The sequence below is a fragment of the Phasianus colchicus genome, chromosome 8 (genome assembly GCF_987193195.1).
Source record: "Phasianus colchicus chromosome 8, bPhaCol1.hap1.1, whole genome shotgun sequence".
Lineage (NCBI taxonomy): Eukaryota > Metazoa > Chordata > Aves > Galliformes > Phasianidae > Phasianus > Phasianus colchicus.
Window position 1 is genome coordinate 2,751,901 of NC_143443.1, and position 23,940 is coordinate 2,775,840.

The following is a 23,940-nucleotide window of genomic DNA, read 5'->3' on the forward strand; positions in this document are numbered from 1 at the left end:
ACTCATAAAAAGATCAATCCACCTTGCAATGTAAATATACTTTACAACTTCCTGAACACTTTACAACTTCCTGAAGGGAGGTTGTGATGAAAAGGGGTCCGGCTTCTTCTCCCAGGCAAATAGTAGGACCCAAGGAAATGGCCAGAAGTTGTACCAGAGGAGGTTTAGGTTGGACATGAGGAAAAACTTTTTCTCTCAGAGGGTGGTCAGGCACTGGAATGGCTGCCCAGGCAGGTGATGGAGTCATCGTCCCTGGCAGTGTTCAAGAGGCACCTGGATGAGGAGCTACGAAATATGGTTTATTGCTTCTGGTACTAATAGGAATGGGAAGGTGGTTGGATTAGATGAGCTTGCAGGTCGTTTCCAACCTTGTGATTCTATGATTCTATATAGAAGAAACAAAGGAATAAACGTAGCTACAATATACATTTCTTCCACCCAATTCTGTAACTTCGCTAAAAAAAAAAAGAACAAGTTACTAAGAGAATCTCAAGTTCCCATTTTCAGTTCAAGCAGGCCTGAGGGTGTGGGTGATATGGATGAGGATGTGGGTACAAATTCAACTCTCTTACTGTTGGTTCCAAGAGAATTTTTCTCCCTTTTTCTCTAAAATAAAAAACAAACAAAAAAAGACAGCAATCAAAGAATTCATGCTGGTGGACTGCAGTTTGATCCATCATAACGTATGAAAGAAAAGGAGAGAAAGCCCTTTGTTTTCACAAACTAACACCAGCTATGGAAACAACCTCTACTAACCACCTCCCTGCTCAGCCTCGATGAGCTCAAAAAAGCAGGACTTCCAGGGCACCTATCAGCACCCATATGCAGGCTGGCTGACTGCTACTTTTTGTCTTCCAATGAAAACACAGATGTCTTGATTTGATTTGGATTACAACAGGAGCTTTCAACCCCATACTTCCTGTTTATGGGTTTTCATTAGATATCCTCTTTCCTCTTTGAATACAGGATGTGCTACTGGTTTGCTTAATGCAAATACAGCCTGGCAGAGTAACTTTCTCTGGACTATCTTCAGAGTTTTCACAAGAAACTTTACTGATTCTTTCATTTTTCAAACACTAAGGAATTGCAGCTGCTACGTGACTCACTGTCACAAAATTCAACAAGGACCCGCTTCAATTTGGAATTATTTTAGCTTTTTTTTGCATTTTTTTCCTCACTTTTACATTTAATCTTGCAATACAAAAGTGGCTTCCTAAGGATGTTAATAACAACAAGAGAAATGTCCCAGCCAGGATGCCACCAACTGGACACACACCATGATGTAACCATACTTCATAGCATCCCATCCAAACAACGTGCTTGCCAGCCACAGAAGCACACAGAAGGTGACTTGGAAGTGAGCACAGGGGAGATGGAAGGTTGTGACACTGCAGCCAGTGAGATGTGGCTGTGCAAAAAGGCAGCACGCATGGTGGCTGCACGCTCTGCTATCTGACAGCTGGAAGGAAGGGCTTTGCATGAGATGGATGGATGAAGCTTCAGATTGCTTCACACATCACAAAATACTTTGCTCGTCTTGTTACGTTAAAAAAAGACAAGAAAATAACAATGTTTTCAACATCAGCCTGACTGCGCCAAGAAAGATTAAATATGTATGCAATTCTATGGAACTTCAGACAAAATAGTTTGTCAGCCATCGTGGTACTGGCCAGATAAATGAGCACTCAAAGGCAAGGAAGTGCATCTATTTCCAAGCTGTTGTCATAAAAAATCAAATTTTTTCAACATACACCAGTGAATCTTTTTCTCATCACCAGAAATTGGTATCAGTGAAAAATGAAATTCACAAAAAATGCCACTCCAAACAACTACTTTTCTCAGTACCAAGCACAAGTTTTTCAAGGAAGGGATTTTTCAAAGAAAAGCTGCATTTTGCACAGAGAAGAAGAAAAGAAGCGCGTCAAAATCTCTAGCCATGCCGCGTCCACTTCTACATCTTCCTGCCCCACGCTCGTTTCTGGGACAAGCTCGGGCCATGAAATCTCCCAGACTGCAGCACTCTGTGATCCTTCATCACCAGCAGCACCAGCAGCACCAGCAGCCCATGGTGTCTCACCTCCCAAACCATCTTTTCCTTATGAAGACCTTTGCTTCCATCAGCTGGATGGAATCAAGTGTGATGAGAAGACAACGAGAACAAAAATACCACCTTCAAGCTGCCAGAGAACAAGATGATGTATTCCATTTAATTTGGCATGCTAATTACCAAATTACAAGCAGATACAAAGGTAGCGTCTATATTTAAAGACAAACTATTTGTTCTGATGTGGTGATGAGAGAATGGTTTTCATCTACCCATTCATTAGTTGTCATGGTTTTAATTTGTTTGCTTTGTTATGTTTAATTTCTTAGCTCGGCTAGTTGTTGTTTCATTCCTTTCTCTGCTCCGAGCAGTTGAGATTTTAACCTCCAGAGTGATTAATGCAACACAGAACAGAGCCTTCCTTTTAATTCCCACTAGAGGATGTTCGAAACGATGTTTTTGGTTTAATTCAGTGGAAGTCTGTAGTTTTTAAGAGTAAGGAGGCAGAAGCTCCAGAGCACATCATGTTTCCTTTTTTAAACAAAACCAGTGCAATAATTAGTAGAAAGCCAATAACTAAAATAGCATCTCCATGAAGGAGTTGAAGATTTTGGAGTTTACCTTTTCAGGCACATTTTACAACTGTTCACCCTCTCTTACAAAAACAAGAGAGCCCTGTGTACTAGAGAACTATGAAGACTTGTTTTGCTTCCTTGAACTCACCCCGCACACCATACAGCTACTTGAACACAGCAGCCTCGAACCAGCCATGCCCAGCTCAGACACACGGCTCAACCCTTCCATGAAGGCTCACAGCCTGTGCAATTCCCAGAAGGAAACCTCAGGTTGGAAACTCAGATCCATGCACAACTTCCTTCTTGAATTTGGGTTCCTCTAGACCAGCATGCAGCTCAGTGTTGCATTCCATCACAGAAATCACAAAATCTTTTCAGTTGGAAGGGAGCCTTGAAGGTCATCTAGTCTAATTCCTAGGACAACTACAGCTCAATCAGGGTGCTCAAGTGTCTCCAGGGATGGGGCATCTAATACCTCTCCGGGCAACCTGTGCAAGTGTTTCACTACTCTTATTTCCTTCCAGTCTATCTCTCTCCTCTTTTAGTATGGAACCATTTCCCTTGGACCTGTCACAACAGACCCTGCTAAAGACTCTGCCCCCCTTTAGATACTGAAAGGCTGCCAGCAGGTCTCCCCAGAGCTTTATTCAGCCTTCTCTTCAATAGTCCCAGCTCTCTCAACCAAATCTCATCAGGACATGTTCCATCCCTTGGATCTTGTTAGTGGCCTTCCTTTGGACACTCTCCAACAGGTCTCTCCTATGCTGAAAACTCCACATCTGGACTCAGTGCTCCAGGTGAGGTCTCCCAGCACAGAGCAGAAGGGCAGATCCCCTCCTTCACCTTGCTGGCTGCACTGCTTTAGATGCAGCCCAGGATACGGTTGGCTTTCTGGGCTGTGAGGGCATGTTGATGGCTCATTTTCAGTTGTCATCCACCAGTTCCCCCAAGATCTTTTAGGCAAGGCTGTGCTTTATTGTTTTGTCTCCTAGCTTGAACCGATAGTCTTACTAGGGCAATTATCACTGCTTCCTAAATGGAGCATGTATATACTATATTGTCAGTCCTGGAGGCAAGAAAAAAGAATGTAAAAGAGCCTAAGTCCCAAAAAACAAAATGTAAAGCTGTTAGAGAAACGCACTCCAGGCAGAATAATGCAAATAAACTAGCCTTGCTGGAGTGAGCCCTTTCTTGCTTTCTATTTAAGGAAAGAAAAGATCACTCATTTCTCCCTTCCCTTGACTCCCAATCTGCTCTGGGAGTTGCATCACATAAATAAAGCATCAGTTAGCCAGAACCATAGGAAGCTGAGGTTAAAGAAATGCTAGCTCCAAAAACCAAGGATGTGCTTGCAGCTTCACTTCAAAGAGGACGCAGACTCCCTGATTCACACATTAATGATTTCATCCTTTCCCTGAGTCTAACCGCAGGTGACAACCATGTGGCCAGACGAGAACATTTTCTTGTTTGTACAAAGAAAGGACGATAAAGAGAGCAAAGGAGAGGATGCCCTGAGGGGAAGAAGATAAAAGCCATCTTACAGTTTTGCACTAACCAGTAGAAAGCACTGAGTCACAGCACTGTAAGGAACTCCAACACCCACCACCCAGTTTGCACCGTGAAACCAGGAGATGCTGTTGGCAACCACGCATCCACCACCCAGGCATGGCTGAATAGCTGGCAACAACACAAAAAAGCTTTTCACCAGGACACATCTTTGGGGACTGAAGGGGACAGAAGAGCATGAGTGAAACTCTTAAAACACATCTGGTACCTCTTAGCAGCACCCCACATCACAGGCTCCGTCAGTGAAACTTCCAGATGTAGCAGACGTTCTGAGTTTTTTGAATCCCTGAATTTATGATCTGTGTTAGACCTTTACACACACACTGCGTAGTGCTTTTCTTCTGACGTTGGGTAACTGAGAAGAAAATCACTTCATTGTTTTCAGTTTATTCCAGATGAAAAATTGAAATCCAAGACAAAGAGATCCATCCACCCTGGACAGGTGACATTTTAAAGCAGCAAAGCATAGAAGAAGAGAACAAGAATGCTGAATAGGAATAAGCTGAATATTTATAAATGCATTCTAGAACCCATCAGCACTCAACTTCAAAATCAAAGCAGGTGTTGATAAATACCTGCCAAGGTTTATCAGCAGTTTAATCAAATGCATTTGTGTACTGGTGACAACACAAACCGGGATTCTGTCAAGAGGAAGTATTAAACCAAAGAAAGGTTGCTAAGAAGCTGATTTTATCCATTCTGCTTTACCACTGTATCCAGTGGTGGCATGGAGATAAGTAACAAATCTGCATGAGGGACAGCACGAAGAGTTTTCCAAAGACTTTAAGCATAATGTTTATTTAAAAGAAAAATAAGTAGACTCAACATCCTGACGGTATTCCAACAAAGTTTACAGAAGATGAACATTTTTCTGGTAGAAATCTGGCTGAACGCTGAAAATAAACAAGGAACTGGACAGATAAATAGATTCTGCTCATTCCTGATGACTGCAAGAGTAAGCAAGAACAGAGCATAAAGAAATGAGCTGATATATAAAGGAACTGATATGAGAACTACTTTTTCAAATGCGACCTTCACAAAACAATTAGGGAGCAGCTGCAGAATTATAAGAGCAGTGTGCTCTACCCAAACACCATAAGGAGGAAGAAAAAGCTGCACAGGTCTGGGCTTTTCTCCTACAGCAAGCTAACTGAATGAGTGCAATGGTCACACTTCAAGTGCTGAAGCACAGCTTAGGTCTATTGCCACAAAGCTACGCTGAGGAGATTGGTTTTTCTTCTCCTTGCAAAGGCAATGCAATGCACTGTGTGTGTGTGTGCTACAAATGAGCTTAGCGTGGATTACAAAGGCATCTTCCCATCAGTCAAGGCACTTGACCCACCTTTCCCATGCTCCAGGTAAAAGTGCATCTCACAGCTCACTATCTTCTTCAGGGACAGCCACCACATCCTACTTCTTCAGGTTCCTCCTCATTCACGTTCCTACTTTTAACATTATCTTAGTACAAACAAAGGAAGCAATCTGTTATGGACACATTACTTTTGTTTTAAATACACTCTTTATAAATAGCAAGGCAATCTTGTTAATACCACCTTCCACGTTCACAACTTCCAACCTTAGCTCAGATTGAAAGTTTTTAGTGGAAGGAATTGCATCTGTATTTGTTCTGTTCAATTTTTGTTGTACTAGAGAATGGCATAGTTGTAGCATGCATAGCTTCCATTTTCCACAACGAATTCAAAGGGGCAAAATACAGCTAATGTACATAGAATATACAAAGCAGATACAGAACACTAAGCACAGGCATTAATTATCAATCCACAGACATCTAGCAGGCTACTTAGGCATCTTATTTTCCAGCAGGATGGAATTAGTGGCAATGAACAGATGTGTGGCTGCTACACAACCTTCCTCAAAGAGTTATATCTGCCTGTCGGTTGGCAAATTGATGTTGTTATGAATATGCATGGCATCGTGCTGCTGCACTGACAAAGAACTGAGCTGTATTAAAGGAACAGCATAGATCAACGATGGTAGAAGAACAGTGAGATGAGTCCCCTTGTTTGGGAATCAACAAAGTGCAATTGAAACGAGGAGCTGAAAGATAGGTGGCACTTTGGCTTTGTTGTCCAGTCTCTGACAGCAAAAGCATTTCCCCAGCACAGCCTTGTTCTCCAGCCAACACTGAGCACTCACCAGATGATTCTTGTCACAGGACCAATCCAAGACTTCTCCCCTCATTGTCCCCCCTGGAAATCCTTTGGAAGGTGCTCACTTCTGTAATAGAACAAGTTGCACCTGATCCAGCGTGCTGCATGTATTCAAGCTCTGCGAGCTGAAGTGCCGTTATTGGCTTTCTGCGTGTGCAACAAACAGCTTGTCTTCTGAAGAGAAGAATATTTGTCACACATGCAGCGTAACTTTCATCCCTTGCACTCCAGCACGAAGCTCACACCCACCACAGTGCTGCTGCAGAGGTGTAAAGCCCACCTCGTAGAACCTCAGCACCTTCTGTGCAATAAGCCAACTCCTTCCAACCTCAGGGACGTCTTCAACAATAGTATTTGAAAGTAAAAGGAAATTTCTTCTGCTGAAACCTCCAAAAGCCTAAGACTGAAAGAGCTCCACCTTCCCTTCAGCTGGTGTGTTTAACTAAGCTAAAAGCTAATTCATTTATCAGTTAGCTGGTGATGTCTTAGCTCGTATATGCTGTTTTTGTCAACTCTGGTAAAGCACGGACCACTTTTAATCAGCTCCCAAACACTTGGGATTAGAAAGAAAAATGTCACAGCTGCTACATCATTTTACCTACAGAAAGTTGAGTAAAAATACTGATTTTTTTCCTCTCAATTGTGAGCTTTAGCAACAAGTTTTCTTCTTTTCAGCAAGATACATATATGATCATATCTGATACATACAAACATTACTAATATGTCTTGCATATAGCTGCAGTTTTTAGGATGCATAATGCCACAACAGTGCATTAGTACACACGAGCTTGATAATATCTCTCATCTGCCACTATTCTCTCAGAATTGCTACATGCATTTGATGAGTCTGGAATCAAAAGAGACTCTCTCATCCCTTTATTTAAAACAGAGCTGTTGATTTGATTGCTGAAGCCAATAGGGAAAAAAAAAAAAAGGCATATATTTTTCATCATGTTTCATCTTTTCTGGCTTACCTCCTGCCAGCTGCCTTTTGACAGCACAGGGTTGGTGCTTCTCAGCCACCACTCCTCCATTCCCTGTTCACAAAGCAGGAACGTTCTGTGAGCACCCAGCAGTACGCTGCAGCTCCAGGACAATGGACTCATGGCTCTTTAATGAAACATCACAACACTGCCAGCAAGAACGGGCCCCTCATTGCCAGAGGACTAATTTCTGTCAGAAGCATTCTGCTATGTGAAAAACTCTGAACGGCCAAGAGGAAGAGATATTTAGTATTTTTTGTTTTAATTAAGGCTGCATCCACACACAGAACAGCTATTGCCCTGCTCTGAACAATCTATTTCAAGTTACTTGATCGAAACACCATCGAATAGACTGCTACAATGATGCAGAATTTTCCTAATTAACTCGCTTATTTCTTTGCCACATTCTGCCATCATTTCTCATTAAAAATCATTCCATTCCGTAGCTGTCCTATTGACTTACAAAGTACCAAAGGATGTAAGAACCTGGCACAGTATGGCTTTTTCAGACCGATCTACAATTGCTGGAATCCAATCATTTAATTTTAAACGCTTTTAGTTGGCTGAATGTATTATCTATCAAAAAATGTAATAATGGAAATAGTATACCACGACCACTGGAGACAGACAGTGACAGTGACATCAATCACACAGGTCAGAGCCACTGCAAACACGCACGGGCAGCACAACTTTACCACAGCTTTCACTGCACTCATGGAATAACTATGGGATGATGGTGAAGGGTCAGAAGGAGCACTCTGAAACCAGACATGAGTCAGTGCCCAACCCCAGCAAAAGATTAAGGAAGCAGCATATTTGTAAGTCAGGTGACAGATGCAGCTTTTGCATTATTAAGATGAATTCTATCTGGTGGTTTTATGGAGATGAAGATAATTTTACTTTGGCTATAAAGAAGGGCTAATGGAAGAAGGGTCTGACATCAAAGCGGAGATCTTGCAGCAGACGCGCAGATATTCTGATCTGAAAAGCCTCCAAAACATTTGCTGGGAGCTAGTCTGCACGTCTAAATACAGAAAATATTCCCTCTTAGAGCATGAGTTCTCCATTAATATTCTTTAAAGTCATTTCACTATCAAGTGCAGATGTCTTCTTCCAAAGTAAATTTTTAACCAACATCATCTACAATCACATACATTTGATATTACTCCACAAACGATCCCATAAGATATCTGTATTGTGTTTCTTCTTTTTATCAAATCAACTATGCACTTAAAATGCACAGAGTTAATTTACTACTGAAAGGGTTACTCTTTGCAGTGTATTGGCAATGTAACAGCAAGATGGTTTTGTCAGAAGTCCTCCCCAGGTGCTCGGTTGCTGAGAGCCAGGCGTTTTATATACACGGTTAGCGTGGCATATGTGTGTGTATATGTAAAATGGGCCCAGGTGTGACATCACATACTCAGTTAAACCCCTCAGGAGTGTGACTGAAGTCAGAGCGTCTGGCTGAATGTGCAAACCAACCCGTGTTCAGTGTAGCTCTTTCTGAAGTAATCCAGGATTCCTGGTGCTGCTGGCCTGGGTCTCAAACACTGGTGTCCCCCAGGGATCTGTCTTGGGACCGGTGCTCTGTAACATCTTTATCAATGACATCGATGATGGAATCGAGTGCACCCTCAGCAAGTTTGCTGACGACACCAACCTGAGTGGTGTGGTTGACACGGTTGAAGGAAGGGATGCCATTCAGAGGGACCTCGAGAGGCTAGAAAGGTGGGCCCGGGTGAACCTGATGAGGTTCAACACGGCAAAGTGCAGAGTTTTGCACTTGGGCCGGAGGAATCCCAAGCATCCCTACAGACTGGAAGGAGCGGTCCTTGAGAGCAGCCCTGTGGAGAAGGACCTGGGGGTCTTGGTAGACGAAAAACTTAACATGAGCCAGCAGTGTGCCCTTGCGGCTCGGAAGGCAAATGGGATCCTGGGCTCCATCAGAAGAGGGGTGGCCAGCAGGGACAGGGAGGTGATTGTCCCCCTCTACTCTGCTCTTGTGAGGCCCCATCTGGAATACTGCGTCCAGGTCTGGAGCCCCCAGTACAAGAAAGACAGGGAGCTGTTGGAGAGGGTCCAGAGGAGGGCCACAAAGATGATCAGGGGACTGGAGCACCTCCCCTATGAGGACAGGCTGAAAGAGCTGGGCTTGTTCAGCCTGGAGAAAAGAAGGCTGCGGGGTGACCTCATTGCAGCCTTTCAGTACCTAAAGGGAGCCTACAAAGAGGAGGGGAATCAACTCTTTGAAAGGGTGAGTGACAGCAGGACAAGGGGAAATGGTTTTAAGTTGAGGGAAGGGAGATTTAGGTTGGACGTCAGGGGGAAATTCTTTATGGAGAGAGTGGTGAGGTGCTGGAACAGCTGCCCAGGGAGGTTGTGGATGCCCCGTCCCTGGAGGTGTTCAAGGCCAGATTGGATGGGGCCCTGGGCAGCCTGGTCTAGCATTAGGTGGAATGGTTGGTGGCCCTGCGTGTGGCAGGGGGATTGAAGATTCATGATCCTTGAGGTCCCTTCCAACCCTGGCAATTCTGTGATTCTGTGTGTTCACCGACAGCTGGGCTGCCTTGTATCCTTGCTTATCTGCTCCTTGGCACCTCTGCTGCTCTCCTCTCCCAGGAGTGGGGGTGCTGTGATAGCTGTGAAAGCAGCTTCCGTTGTGTGTTGTGCACGGTTGTTGTGCAGTCCTTCTGTAACCTGCCCTCTCCCTGTGTTGCATTTTGTTGGTTGAGCCAAGGGATGTGTTGGCAGAGGGTGTGTTAGCTCTCAGTATTGTGTGTGATAGCTAGCTGATGGAAGGCTGTTTGAACACAGGGTTTCTGAGGGCAAATGCGTGACATTTCTTTTCTTTTGTATTATAGAGACCCGAATCTCTAGAAGCCTTTAGAACCCTTTGCTTCTAACTTAAATCATGAATTACTCCTTTAATCCAGATTTTACAAGCTGAAGTTCATGTATTGAAACTTCATTACTTTGTGGGAGAGTTTTTACTTTGTAAATGTATTTCTGGAAGGTGGGTATATTGGAAACTAGCTGCATCTCTGTGTGAAATACAGGTAACTTCTGAAAGCTGCTCAGAGCTGTTTATGTGAAAGAGTTAAATAAAAAGCATGCTTGGTTTATACCATAGGATATTTTGGCTCTGATTCATTCAAGCATTTTAACAGTGACAGCTTAATTTTAAATATGTAAGTTCCATTCAGATCCTATTAGCTCGAGAGCATTTCACATGCCAAGATGCTTTGCTGTTTTGGGGCCAGCGAGTTTGGAGTCCTGTTGGTTCAGATCAATAGTACAGATACTGTGCTGGGGAAAAATAAATGCATGGCTTCATTGTAGTCCCAAATAAATAGTGGAGGTAAACAGTGCTTCATAAAACTCAGTATTCAGAACTAAAATATTGCTAAGTTTTTTCTTCTGGATCTTGCTTTTCCTTGGCATCTTAAAGTGATCTTCAGAGAGATGCTGAGTTTCTGCTTGTTTACTTTTTCCCTTTGAGATGCTCCTAGGCTGTTGAAGAAATACCCGGTGATCTTAACTCTAGTGGGAATGTTGTATAGAAAGTTTTGATCCTAAATCACAAAGTACTTCAAAACACTTTGGGTTGGAAGAAGGGACCTCCAAGTTCCAACCCTTGCCACGGGCAGGGCTGCCAACCACTCAATCAGGCAGCAGCTCAGGCTGCCCAGTGCCCCATCCAACCCGGCCTTGGATGGCTTCAGAGATCGGGGATCATCAGCTTCTTCTTTAGCAGCCTGTTCTTCTTGTGTTTGGCTCTTGTTGAGCTTGATCTGTGCAAAATTCTGGGAGCTTCCATGGAGGTACGCTCTTAAATTATCAATTTTAACCCTAAAGCAGTATTTGCACGTGGGACAATTTGTATTGTTGTATTTTTTAAAATTGTGCAAGTCTTTGTCACGTATAGGGGAACCTCTAAAAGGTTAAGTGCTCACTAAGGAAGAGTGTAATTGTTCTGCAGCAGTTTGGAGCTGTGTGATACATTCGAATACTGAACTTCCAAAGTCTGTAGTGAGCTCTATTCAGGATTTCAAAATACAGGTTTCCTCTGTATACTCCTTCTAACTTGCTCCAAAGTTACTTTGGAGTTATTTACAACTCACTTTCAGCTTTATTTCTGTTCTTGTTTTGAAAAACCAAGTATGCTTTCCTGTGAGCAGGGTACCCTGCTGGGGACTTGGTAAACCACCTGAGTAACCTGTGTTTGTTTTCAGCCCACGGTCTGGGAAACTGATGCTGAATTTAAGATGAACAGTATTTCTGCATAGAGTTTTCATGCTCTCAAAACCTGAGTAATCTCTAAAATGAGTGAACGCACAGACGTGTGTTCTGGGGCACGAGAAGTACTAGGATTACAGCAGGATATGTGGGATAGTGTGAGCTTCTTTTATGCTAACCAGTTCTTAAACAGAGAGTAATTCCTGCTTAATTAAAGAAGAAAAAAGAGAAGAAATAACACACAAAACCAGTGCTGGTGCGGGCATCAGCAATGTTCTGGCTGCCAACACAAATCAGACTCCTTTTGCTGGCATGCCAGATGCCTGTGATGGTGACAGTGTGTGAATGTCACTTTGAAGTACGTAACCAATATAAATTTTATCATTCTTTAAGCTTTGAACTGCCAAATACGTTTAAAATAAATTTCTTACGAACTCTGCCAAAGCAAACACAAAGGCAGCTGCATCCAGTAGAGCTCAACTGTCATCTACAGAAATAAGAGATTTATTTAAAACATGCTTCACAGTAAATTCATGACCAGCTTTTATAAAATGGTATCATTTTTTATGTACCTTGTTTCTATGGAAAGTATTTCTTAAAGAGGGGAAAGAAAGCTGCCTTTCTTTCACAGAACACTGCCAGAGAAGTTCTGATTTTCAGACGAGAGCATGGACTGGCTTTCAAAGTGGGTGTGAATGGTCTCAAGTTCTGCACACTTTCTGGTGAAGCTTAGTGAGGGTATTTATGCTCTAAGATTAAAGGGTAAGTAATGGATAAGAATACAAGAAAGCTTCGTTGTTTTCCCAAGATGCCCAACCTCAAGGGCTCTTCTTTCTGAGAGAAGGAACGAGTTAATCTCATTACCTCCTCCTTAGCTGATGCTAACAGAAGCATGGAGTCACACTGGCACAGACAGCACTGGATCAAGCAGCCACCCACCCCAAGCTCATGAGCCGCTATGAAAAATTAAGTTTTCAAGATTAAGAAGCATACGAAAGCACTTAGAGATAAGTATTACAAACACATAAATAAGTGTTTATAATCAGTGCCCACAGAGCACAGCGCCGATGCCCACCCCCTTCTGAATGGCATTTCACACTCACTTCCCTCCTGCATTTTTTACTGCATGGCCTTTCCACAGGATTTAATCTGAGACCAAATAACAAGCACTTGCAGTTGCTATCTTTGGAAAACAGCATAAATTTCATTTTGTATTGACTTTATCTGTTACTTAATTTCATATCAATGCTATTTGGTAAATACTAAAGAGTGAATTATCATTGTGGTTTCATTCTTACAACCAAATCGATCCCGAGTCATTTAAGAAATATCAAAAGCTTTGTTTCACCAACATTCCTTATGACTACATTTGCACTAATCATTGTTTCTTCACTGCAGTACCACTGTATCAATTAAGCATTAACCCCCCACCCCTCACCCAAACTCTGCCAATAGTCACTTTTAAAAACTGCTTTTCAGCATTAATCAAAGGAATCCTGCTCCTTTTTCAATAGGCCTTTTCACTTCTGATCTCTGTGAAGTAACCATCTCCCATTCTCTGCCCGACATCAAGAAGGAGTCAAGTTTGTCAGCACTAAGCTGAGATCCAGAAGCCAGCTCTGCACAATGTCCACGGACAGATTTCTAACTGCACCCTACATAATAACTCATTAAGGAATCAGTTTCTTCCCCTGCTTGAGCAATGATCATCGATGGTAACCAGAACTATGTTTTCCAACAACACACAGAGCCACAAATCTTACGGCATCACATGCTGCCATTGCTGAGACAGAGAAGGGGAAGGGAGGATGCCTGCACAGCGCTCCAGCAGCTTCCAGGGGTTGCCATCAGCCATTTCTACAGGGATAGCCATCAACACCGGGCACAGAGAGAGAATTTGTGCTGTACAGCAGTACTGTCATTAGTGAAACAAACTGCCAACATCACCTCAAAGCAAAAGCAGGCAGATTTCTGATGCTTATCTTCCTTGCAGCTTCAAGTTTCTAGATACTATTAAATATTCTATCAACTTCCATGAAATAGTATCGAATTCTGTTTTTCCCTCAGAGCAGAACCAGTGAACAACCCCCAATCCCAAACACTCTGTTGTGGCACTATGTGACACAGCAGCTTCTCATGCCAGCACACTGGAGAATGACACACAGCATCAGGTTCTCTCTTTGCATCACAGTTCTCCTGGGCACTGACGATGCAGTCTGGCAGCTTGTGGGACTGCCTTCTGCTTGCTGGCAGTTGCTGCACCTGACACTGACTCACACATCAATACAGACACTCCCTTCCTTCCCACATGAAATACCTTATGGGTATCTATCTATTCCACGAGCAAACCTCCAATGGCTTCCAGGGTGGCTACTCATGGTGATGGATTTGGCACCAAACACAGCTTCCATCAAGATGACAACACTGAAAAAAGCTACAGCCTATGTCTGAGGCTAAGGTTAAGTGCAGCTCACCCTAAATGCACGGACGGCTCACCTAAAGGATCAGATGCCACAGTGACAGCCTCAGAAGTCACCGCAGCCCACGCTGCAAGACAAACTGCTGGCAATGTTTCTCCCTCTTTCCCAGGTTTAACAACTGACAAATCACTAACATACATCAGTTTCATCTGCATGCTCTGTCTATACTATAACCACAATACAAAACCACCATAAACCTGACAGAACTGCGTGGTAAAATACATGCATGTACTGACAATATAGCAGTGCACTTGGCCTTTGTGCTTTCTGATACTGCATTTTCTTTGCAAGAACATTCAACGTAGCTTTAAAAATATCAATTAGAAATACTGTTTGGTACATCAGTAAAACAGAGAGAAACAACATTCCCTTAATATTCATAAAGGGATCTTCTTTGCTCTGCAGATAACAAACGGGAACACAACATTTTCACTGTGTAAAAATAATCCTATTACACTGTGCTAGGCATCTTGGCATAAATGCAATAATGAGCAGTTTTACACAATGAAAATACATACAACCATCTGAGACTGGATGGACTTGGTGCACGCTCTGTAAGAATACACAAACATGCCGTGTGAAATTTTCAACAATGCCAACCTCACCGAGCCCAAAAATATCTCAAACACACCACTGGTGTAATGCTGGTGGGACTTGCTGATAACAGGAATCAAAGACGGAATGAACATTTAAACGACTATTTCCTTGTGAAGAGTCTGTCACAGGCCAAAGCAGCTGACCACAAAAGAAAAGAGCATCAGAAGACTCACTGTTTTCTTTCACCTGGGATCTTAAAGCACCCCCTCTACAGTTACAAAAATTGAGTGGCTATCGAGCAGTATTCCAAGAAGTGTTGCTGAGACAGCCCTGCAGCAAGACCTGTGCCCCATCCAGTACCAATGGAGAAAACTCATCTTGCTACTGCTGTGGCAGGGCTGGCAGAGGAAGAGCAACATCTGCAACCACTTTAGGACCTTAAAGACTGAGTTGTAGGGCTGACCAAGCGCTCACTGGACTACAGCTCTGTCCCTGAGAAGCCCACTCCTGATGGAACAGTAATGTTGTTTTTTCACATTTCAAAACAATAGGCTTTTTTTTTTTTTTTTTTTTTTTTTCCAAACCAATAGTGTTTCTTGCTGACTGAAGCTCTGTGTGATGCAAATGCCCCATAAACCACACACTGGAATTCACACACCTCCCTCCAAACCTCACTGCAAGACATGGTAGGAGCAGACCTGCTAAGGGAGCATCATCCAGCAGTTCACCCGATCACTTTTCTGGTTCATCACAACCGCTGTAAATACCACCCATTCTTAAGGGCTGCAGCTTTTAGGGGAAAAACAGATGCAAACTTCCTGCAGCACCTAATCTATGTGAAAATTATACAGAACATTACATTAAAATCTAAGTAAACACACTGGCACACTTATAATGTATGTGCATAGATTACTTGGGCGTACTTCCGGGATAAGTATCATTTGATGTTCAGATTATTGGTGGATATTTAAAGTTGATTACCCCAGAGGTAAGGTATAATTGGTAAACAAGGAACATATACAGAACAACAACACAACTATAAGCTGCAGTTATTTCACAATTTATTCTTACGTTCAGGACAAGAGTTCAGCAAATATATATTTTAAAGCTAATTTATTGAAGAAGTGCCACAAAAGCATCACGTTTCCTGGTATCACCTAATAAGCAGAACAGAAAACCTTACTGGACAACACCTGCACGGCACAACTGGCAGCACTGGTTTGAACCTTCAGCCACATCCACACCAAAGGCCCAGCACAGCCCTCCTGGAGGAGGAGTGAGAGAGCTCAGCCATGGATCCCTACACAAGACATCTTTCCAGCCAACTACAAACAAGGAAAACTCCACTGATGATGATGAAGGCTATTTTTTATTCCTGAAGCCAGGTGATAGAGAAGGAAGGATAAACATGCCACAGCAGGTAGTAGAAGAGAAGCAGCATGGGCATGAGCAGTAAAAGGGCAGAGAGACAGGAGACACTTCTGTGCTCGCCAGATGACTGAGGAGACAGATCAGCACAGATGTGATGGTGGGGACATTCACTGGGCTAACGCAACATTTATTTCATCTCCTGTCATATTTTTCCTTTACAGCAGAAGCACCTTGTCTAAACTGCTTGATTATAACTGGCTGCAAACTTCTGCCTTTTCTCTCTCCTTGCCTCAAGATTGCTTTCACTTTGCGACACGGCAAAGCTGTGGTCTCCTCCACACTATCCTCTGTCTGAACTCCTTCCTTACTGCTGCCAGAAGTTAACAAGTAGTTGCTGGGATTTCCCAGTGCCGATGTGAACCAACAGATCACACAGCTTACGGGTAGAATCACAGAATAGGACTCACAGGAAGGGAGCCACAAGGATCAGGAAGCCCAACCCCTGGCTCCACATAGGACCACCCAATCCCAAATGCTCCTTCAGCTATGGCAGCTTGATGCTGTTCCCACCACCCTGGGCAGGCTGTGCCATGCCCACCACCATCTGGGGCAGACCCTTTCCCTCCCTCCCCTGACACAGCTGTTTCTGTCCCCAGAGAGCAGAGTTCAGCTCTGCCCTCTTCTCCCTGTAAGGAGCTGTAGGTTGCCATCAGGCCTCTCCTCAGCCTGCTCTGGGCTGAGCAAACCCAGGCACCTCAGCTACTCCTCACATGCCATGCCCTCAGTCCTTTCCCCATCTCTGTAGCTTTCCTTTGAACTCTAACAGCTTTATGTCCTTCTCATGCAGTGACACCCAAACCCAGTCCCAGCACCCGAGGTGAAGCCACACAGCAAAGAGCAGAGCAGGACAACCATTTCCCTCACCCGGCACTGCTGGGCTGAAGCATCCCAGGGTACAGTTGGCCTTTCTGGCTGCCACGTAGCACTGCTATCTCAGATTCCAGTTGCTACCAACCAGAACCTCAGAGCACTTTTTGCAGGGCTGCTTTCCAGCCCCTCACTCCCCAAGTCTGCACACAGAGCCAGGGCTGCCCCATCCCATGTGCAGAATCCAGCACTTGTTCTTCATGCAGATGGTGACCACCCTCAAATTTGTCAGCACTCCTCCCAGCCTAACATCATCCACAAATTTACTTAAGAGAACTTCCAGATCTTCCTTGGAGTCACTGACAAAAGCATTAAAGAGAACCAGACCTAAAATGGAGCCCCATAGAATCTCACCGGTGACAAGTAGACCAACTGTCAGGCCACAGCCTCCCCTCGCCAACACAGACATGTTTTGACTGTCGTGGGACATTCTTAGCATCACATCACCATGGTCTTATGATGTCATGAGCCACCTCCCTGACAACAGAACACCAGCTGCTAACCAACTTCTGTCTGGGAAGCACATAGCTGAAACAAAGAGCTACTCAGACAGATCCTTTCCTCCCATTGTGGGAACTTCTCTGGAGGAGGATGGATCCTCCTCCACCGAAGCAGCCTTGCCTTCTGGAGAGCAGCAGTGAGCCTGAGCCAGTGGATGTAGATCCTGAAGGCGTTGAGCCCATGGAGGTGGATCCACCTTTGGAGAAAGAATCAATGGAGGTGGATCCATCTCAGCCTGGGCAAGGTAAGTGCTGTAACATCATGCTTGCCAAGAGACGGTGCCTCAGCCATTGGTGGTGCAGCAGGGGCTCTCGATTTCTGGCTTGGCACTGAAGAGTTACCATCCATCAGAGAGCCCCTGCTGCCCTGTATTATAACCTCTTCTTCCCCGTCCCCCATCCTCATCCTTCCCCAAGACCTCTCACCTCTTCTTTCTCAAGCTCTGAGGAAGAGGGAAGGACTGGGATTGGTGTCCTCTATGCTTCTGCTCTGGGACAATGGGAAGAGCCCAGAGAACAGCCCCAAGCTCCTGAGCCGGGCCCTCAAGAAGAGGGCAGGACTAGGACTGGTGTACTCAAAGCTGCTGTGTCAGGACCAGGAGGAGGAGTCCAGCAGATGGCCTCAAGCTCCCTCGGGGCTCCAGGTGAGCCATGAAGAAGAGTGGAAGGCTGGGACTGGCGTCCTCTGAGCTGCTGTGCTGAGATAATGGGAGAAGCAATTATCTCCCAAAGAAAAAAAAAGCATTCTGCATCAGTGTGGACATCCCAGATACTGCCCCATCAATAGATTCAGCAGAAGACACTGGGTCACCAGCTTGAGATATGCCCCAGAAGAATGAGATACCAGCAACTAGGCAACAGGGTAGGAAGGCTTGGCTAAAGGCCACTTCAGCACTGCTGTAAGTTGTGGGAACATCCAGATGCAGCTGTGAAAGCTTCATTCAGTTAGGCCATCACATGAACAAGCAAGCAGGAAAAAGTGCCAAAATCTGGAAGAGCGTGGACAAAAAAAATTAAATTCTGTGCTGAGATCTAGAATAGCATGATTTAAGGGCACAACAGATCAAAGCATTTTACCAGACCTTTTTTTTTTTTTCCCCCCCCCCAAATGCTAACAGACTCAGAACTTGCACTGCTTTTACAGATGTGCCCCAGCTGTGTGCCCAACCCTACCTTCAGGTTTGGGCTGCCCGCCTCCCAGCTTCCCATAGAACTGCCTTGCAGAATGACTGCTCACTCTTCAGGGTGGCTTCTGTCACTTGTTAAGAGCTCTTAGAACCAAGTCACTATAGAAACTCCTACCTGAGGCAGCAGGCAGAGTAAAGGTTCCCACCACGAGTGAAGAGCAAGGACCTTGTATATGAAAAAGGCCTCTGGAGACAGAGCAGTGCAGTTTGCAATGCAGGCAGGGCCACAAAACAGAATAGAAACCTCACACCTTTATACACAAAGCAAAAAATACAAATTCCATGCTCGTGAGAAAAGACAAGATATACAGGTGAAGAAAAAATGGAAATTATTTCGTGAATCACCTTACGTCGGACAGGATGTAAAACAGGAAGGAGCGTGGGATCTAAACTCTAACAACTTCAATCTCAGGCATGTTTTTATCTCCACACAGACTTATTTCCACAGGGTATGTTGTAAAATACATGCTTCACTACTAGGAAGGTAAAAATGTTTTTAGTAAGCATTAATCCATCTCAGGTATTTTAGTGGTGACAAGAATGCCTGCCATCTGTCTAGAAATAATTGCTATTCTAACGCAGCATTAGAAACACAGGCACAATGCTTCTGGCATTTTTCAGGGCACTACGAGGAACTGTGCTCCAGGTACAGGTATCACTAAGAAAACAGTGAACATTATGTGAGAGGCATTCAGACGTGAAAATCCTGAAAGCACACGGTGCCACTGTGGCTTAACTTGGCCAGGTGCGGCTTCTAAAGGGGTTCCACAGAAGAGGTATAAAAATCCAACTGTAAAGCAGCTCTGCCAACAGCTCATTCTTCCAAATTATTTGAAATTATATTACGCACAGAAAGCTTTCAAGAAATAGGAGAAGCTTCTCTGATATTCGCCGGTAAGTACGTGGCATAGATAATGCAAAGCAATGTAATCCTGAAAATCCAGTTACACTACAAGAAAGTAAGGACAGTTATCTTTCTAGAAAGAAGAACAGACAGCTCCAACAAGAAATGAGAAAGAATGGCTTTATCATCAAAGAACAATTTTCTGATGTACTTTCAATACTGAAAAATGTAGGATTTACTTAAATTCACTGGCAGATCTCAGAGATGCTGGACTCAAAAAGAGTATATGAAGTGGTGTGCATCAATCAGCTGCTGCATAAAGACTTCTTCCCCCAAGGCTGAACGTGGAAAAAAGGCACATCAGCCACACTTGGCATTCTCTAACTGCTCATATTGTGGTGATCATCAGTCCAGACAATAATCTGTGCAAAACCTCAAAGCATCATGTGTTGTCACTTCTGTTTTACTTCTTCAATTTCAAGAGATGTGACCGAGTCATCACTATTAACAGAGGGGGAAAAGTGATTTTAATAATACAGTTATCTTAAACCACCTAAAACACTCAAGCATTCTTGTGCTAAGAATAAAGAAATTATCATTCCTTTTTTTATTTTTTCCTTCTAAGAAGGGCATTAAGTCTAGCAACCCTAGTAAGAGAGGAAAGCTACGCTCAGAGAGGCTCTGCATACCAAGGCAGTACCGCCTGCTTGCTTTCCATTCCTCTTCCTTTTGTATTTTTTAATTCCAAAATCACAACAGGGATTCATGATGTATCCAACTACCATCCTCCATTACCAAGGAAGGAGTCTCCATCCCACTCTTCTTTGCATGTTACTGTTCCCCAGTTGTCTACACCAGAAAGACATATGTCCCTTTCTTTTCTTACACTTGGAAAAACAGTCATTATTAAGTCAGTGATTTAATTTATACAAGACAGGTATAAACAATTACGTACCAAGAGAGATATTGGCTTCCATCAGTCGTTAAGACTTAGGGAGTTGACTAAGCATGCACTGGGCACTGTGCTGTAACAAATTCCTCTGAGCCTTCCAGTATGAACACCATAATGTGATTCTGACAGAGAAAACCTCAAAGCTACGTACAGGTTAGCTGTAGAGCCTGCAAGCAACATCAGTACAGATGTTGCACACAAGCTACATTTTGACTTGCCTAAGACAAACCATTAAAACCATTAGAAACACAGAACAGCTTGGCTTGGAAGGGGCCTCAGCCTACCCAGTTTCAATCTCTTGCTGTGGGCAGCTGTCAGCCACCACATCGGGCCGCTCACCCGAAACAGGACCCTCAGAGCAGAAGCTTGCAAAAAAACTTCAAGCAGCAGTCCAAGCTCTGTAGCTGTCAACAAAACCCTGCAGAGAATCACAGAATCATAGAATGGCCTGGGTTGAAAAGGACCACAGTGACCATTCACTTCCAACCCCCTGCTGTGTGCAGGGTCACCAGCCAGCAGCCCGGGCTGCCCAGAGCCACATCCAGCCTGGCCTTGAATGCCTGCAGGGATGGAGCATCCACAGCCTCCTTGGGCAACCTGTTCCAGTGCCTCACCACCCTCTGGGTGTAAAAAGAGAAACAAGTTCTGAAACTCCTAAGTGATAAAAGAAATATATCTCATCTCCTCTTTGCAGAGGACTTTTGGCCTCACAGGAGGTGGCAGCAGACAAAATCAGTAAGAAACTGATTCTAAAGCATACCACTGTCACAGCACCAGCTTCACAGCAAGTTGTGAATTCTGACCTTCAGCACACATTTCTGATACAGGAAGATGTCAAAGTTGCTCACAGTAGAATCGCTCTGAAATTCAAGTTCACATTTTTTTCTGCAATCAGACACTTAAGGCCAAAATTCTCATTCACGTCTGATTAGCATGTGGAACAATGCATAAATCATAAACTGGCTTTGTTTACAAGATATCTGTCTTGTCTAATTAACATGAAAGGAGACATTCATTTTGGATGACCTGAAATGACAAACAGAACTCTGCACATTTGGTCCAGCAGCACACCAACCTCATCACAGGAGATGGGAATAGCATATTTAAACCTGGCTGTGTAAGTTTGCTGGGAGCTGCCCTTAGTGGTAAGGGGAACAGCCGCCTCAGCCCACGAGCAGAGGCAGTGGCAATGCAGGATGCAACCCAGCTTTACTAACTATGCTCAGTTTTGATCACGCTTGCTTAGAATTGGACTTTTCAAAACTGCATGCCACAGGATTTGCAAATGCCCACTCAGCTGCAGCCCTGCTCATAACCCCTGGCAGAAATTCAGGGCTACAAAGCAAATGAAAGCAGTGCTCCAGCTTTAACGACGGGCGTAAGCCAGAAAGACTGCCCTAAGGAAGAAACCAAAAGCTTTCGTAAATGATGTTACAGTTAGTGCTTCTTGCTTTGCTGCTTTGGAATAGGTTTATCACTGCACTTCCATGCTGAATGGGATTTTTGTTGTTACAGTGTGGGATCAATGAACATTGCTCATCGACAGTCCCACACTCAGTTAAACACCAGTTATATAAAGTTGGTTTTTCCCCCCTAAGCACAAGCTTCAGGGGATATAAGTCATTACTGTACTTGTGGGTTCGTTATAAACAAAGCATCTTTCCTTTTAGAGAGAAAAACTCTTCTGGGGAGCAGTAAAAAAATGCATCGGTTACATCATTGTTCTTACAATAATGCAATCAGAATGGTATTTTGCTTGACAGATGAGAACATAAAATTTTACTATTAGAAGGGGGAAAGCTTTTCATGGAATATTAAGTGCTACAATCCTAAAATAATCACTGCACTTGAATACGTTTTCCAAACATATAATAGTATATTATTACTGGTATAAAGGGAATTTTTTCCCTGTGCTAAATAAAAACATCACGTGTTCAGAGACACAGTTTTTCAGTTTTCTCCGTTCAGTCCCACTTCTAATCCAGCCGTAACATACCTCCTTTATTTGTTTCATGCTGATTAGCAATCAAAGCAAATCAGCTATTTTAACACAGAGCCTCTTTTTATGTGAAACAATATAAACTCTCATGAGCAACATAAATTACTGAAAGGATAAAAAACAAAGAAAAAATTACCTTAAATTCGGAGCATCTGAGCAGTGGCAAGTTTCACGGCATGCAAGAAAGGTATATTGTTGCTTACTGCTGGTCACAAGCAGGTAATTGGACTTGTTAGCTGGGGTAAATGCTATTCATACAGATAGAGACTGGTAATTTAGTAGGATATTTCTTTGATCTATGTGTTTCAATTAGATGGAGAAAAAGTGTTATAACAGATCTCCGAACTGGAATATGTTCATATTTAGTAGAGCAAATGCTAACTAATATTTTCAATTAACTTCCTAAACCCCAGCAGTTTGGGAGTGCTGGCTCTTCCCTGGGCTTGGCTGCCTTGCAGCAATAAACAGAAGGCTGGGCTGGCAGGAGGAAAAAAAAAAAACATCCATCTTTTCTGTTTGGGTCCAGCACACTGCTTCAGAAATGGTGCTCTGGGTAGCTGGAAGACTGATGGCCTCAGTGCTAGGTGAGATCTCAAGATGCAGCAAGTGACTCTTCTAATCACATGAAAAAAAACGCCTTGTTAACATGAACATGATGTAAAGCACAAGCAAGTGGGTGTCCCACCAGAACTAACAGCACTCAGCAAGGAATGCAAGCCTAAGGCAGGACGATAAAGCTGACCCCAGAATCACAAGGTTACGATTAATTCCCAGGCACAACAAGGAGCACACAGCCCTACCTCACTGCAGGAACAGCCCCAGCACCAGGACGTGCTGGGGACACCCAGCAAAGGTCCTGGAGTCCTAGTGGGCACCAAGTGAAACACAAGGCAGCAGCGTGTTCACACTGCAAAGAAAGCAAGATGTCTCAGGGGGATCTCTTCAGTGTCACTAAATACCTGAAGGGAGAGCATAAAGAGAGCAGATCCAGGCTCCTGATAGTGTCTATTGCCAGGGCAGAGGCAGTGGGCATAAAATAGAGCACAAGAGGTTCCCTCTGGACAGAGAGGCTGTGGGTTCTCCTCCTTGGAGATCTTTGAGCCCACGGCCCTGCTCTAGGAGGCCTTGCATGAGCTGACCTGCAGGGTGACTTCCAACCTCAGCCATTCTGTGCCTGTCAGAATTCAACGTTACAGCTCATATTCACTGCTATGGTCTCCAAGTCTCAAGTCCACACTGGAAAGACACTAGATGAGAACAGCTCTTTTATTTCCAGCATAAGTGACAGAAGATCACCAATAAGCATTTTTCATTTAATCTCTGCTTGTAAAACCACAAGATAAACATTGCAAATAGAGTAGCATAAGAATCAATTTCCAAGACGTACAGTTTTCCACGCTTTTATAGACCACATGTCTACGAACAGATAAGCTCTCTATCACCGAACTGGCAAAAAAAATAAAATAAATAAATTCAGTAAGATATTTCAAGTAACAGAAAAAAATGTATTAGTGATATAAGCCCATTCAATACTTCCCTAAATGCATCTCTGTTCACATTAGCAT

At 43.7% G+C, this 23,940-nt stretch overlaps 2 protein-coding genes across 3 annotated transcripts in view; one reads left to right on the forward strand and one right to left on the reverse strand.

The window, feature by feature from the left end:
* PCDH15 (protocadherin related 15) overlaps positions 1-23,940 on the reverse strand; it is an 858,090-nt gene that overhangs the window by 602,737 nt on the left and 231,413 nt on the right. The gene's annotated exons all lie outside the window — the stretch shown is intronic.
* On the forward strand, positions 17,081-22,814 carry LOC149916978 (uncharacterized). Of its 2 annotated transcripts, XM_090144722.1 has the most exons (3): positions 17,081-17,638; positions 17,835-18,037; positions 19,202-22,814. In XM_090144722.1, the coding sequence occupies exons 1-3, from the start codon at positions 17,485-17,487 to the stop codon at positions 19,262-19,264; spliced, it is 420 nt and encodes a 139-aa protein (XP_090000848.1). In that variant the 5' UTR covers positions 17,081-17,484; the 3' UTR covers positions 19,265-22,814. The 2 variants fall into 2 exon arrangements, with proteins under 2 accessions (XP_090000848.1, XP_090000849.1); XM_090144723.1 differs by lacking the exon at positions 19,202-22,814 and having other exon boundaries at positions 17,835-18,221.

Bases quoted from the DNA above. Each gene is read 5' to 3' on its own strand.
- LOC149916978 (XM_090144722.1), top strand. From the start codon at position 17,485: ATGGATCCTCCTCCACCGAAGCAGCCTTGCCTTCTGGAGAGCAGCAGT. The intron at 17,639-17,834 runs GTAAGTGCTGTA...TTCTTTCTCAAG, and splicing joins TCCATCTCAGCCTGGGCAAG to CTCTGAGGAAGAGGGAAGGA. The intron at 18,038-19,201 runs GTGAGCCATGAA...GGCATTTTTCAG, and splicing joins AAGCTCCCTCGGGGCTCCAG to GGCACTACGAGGAACTGTGC.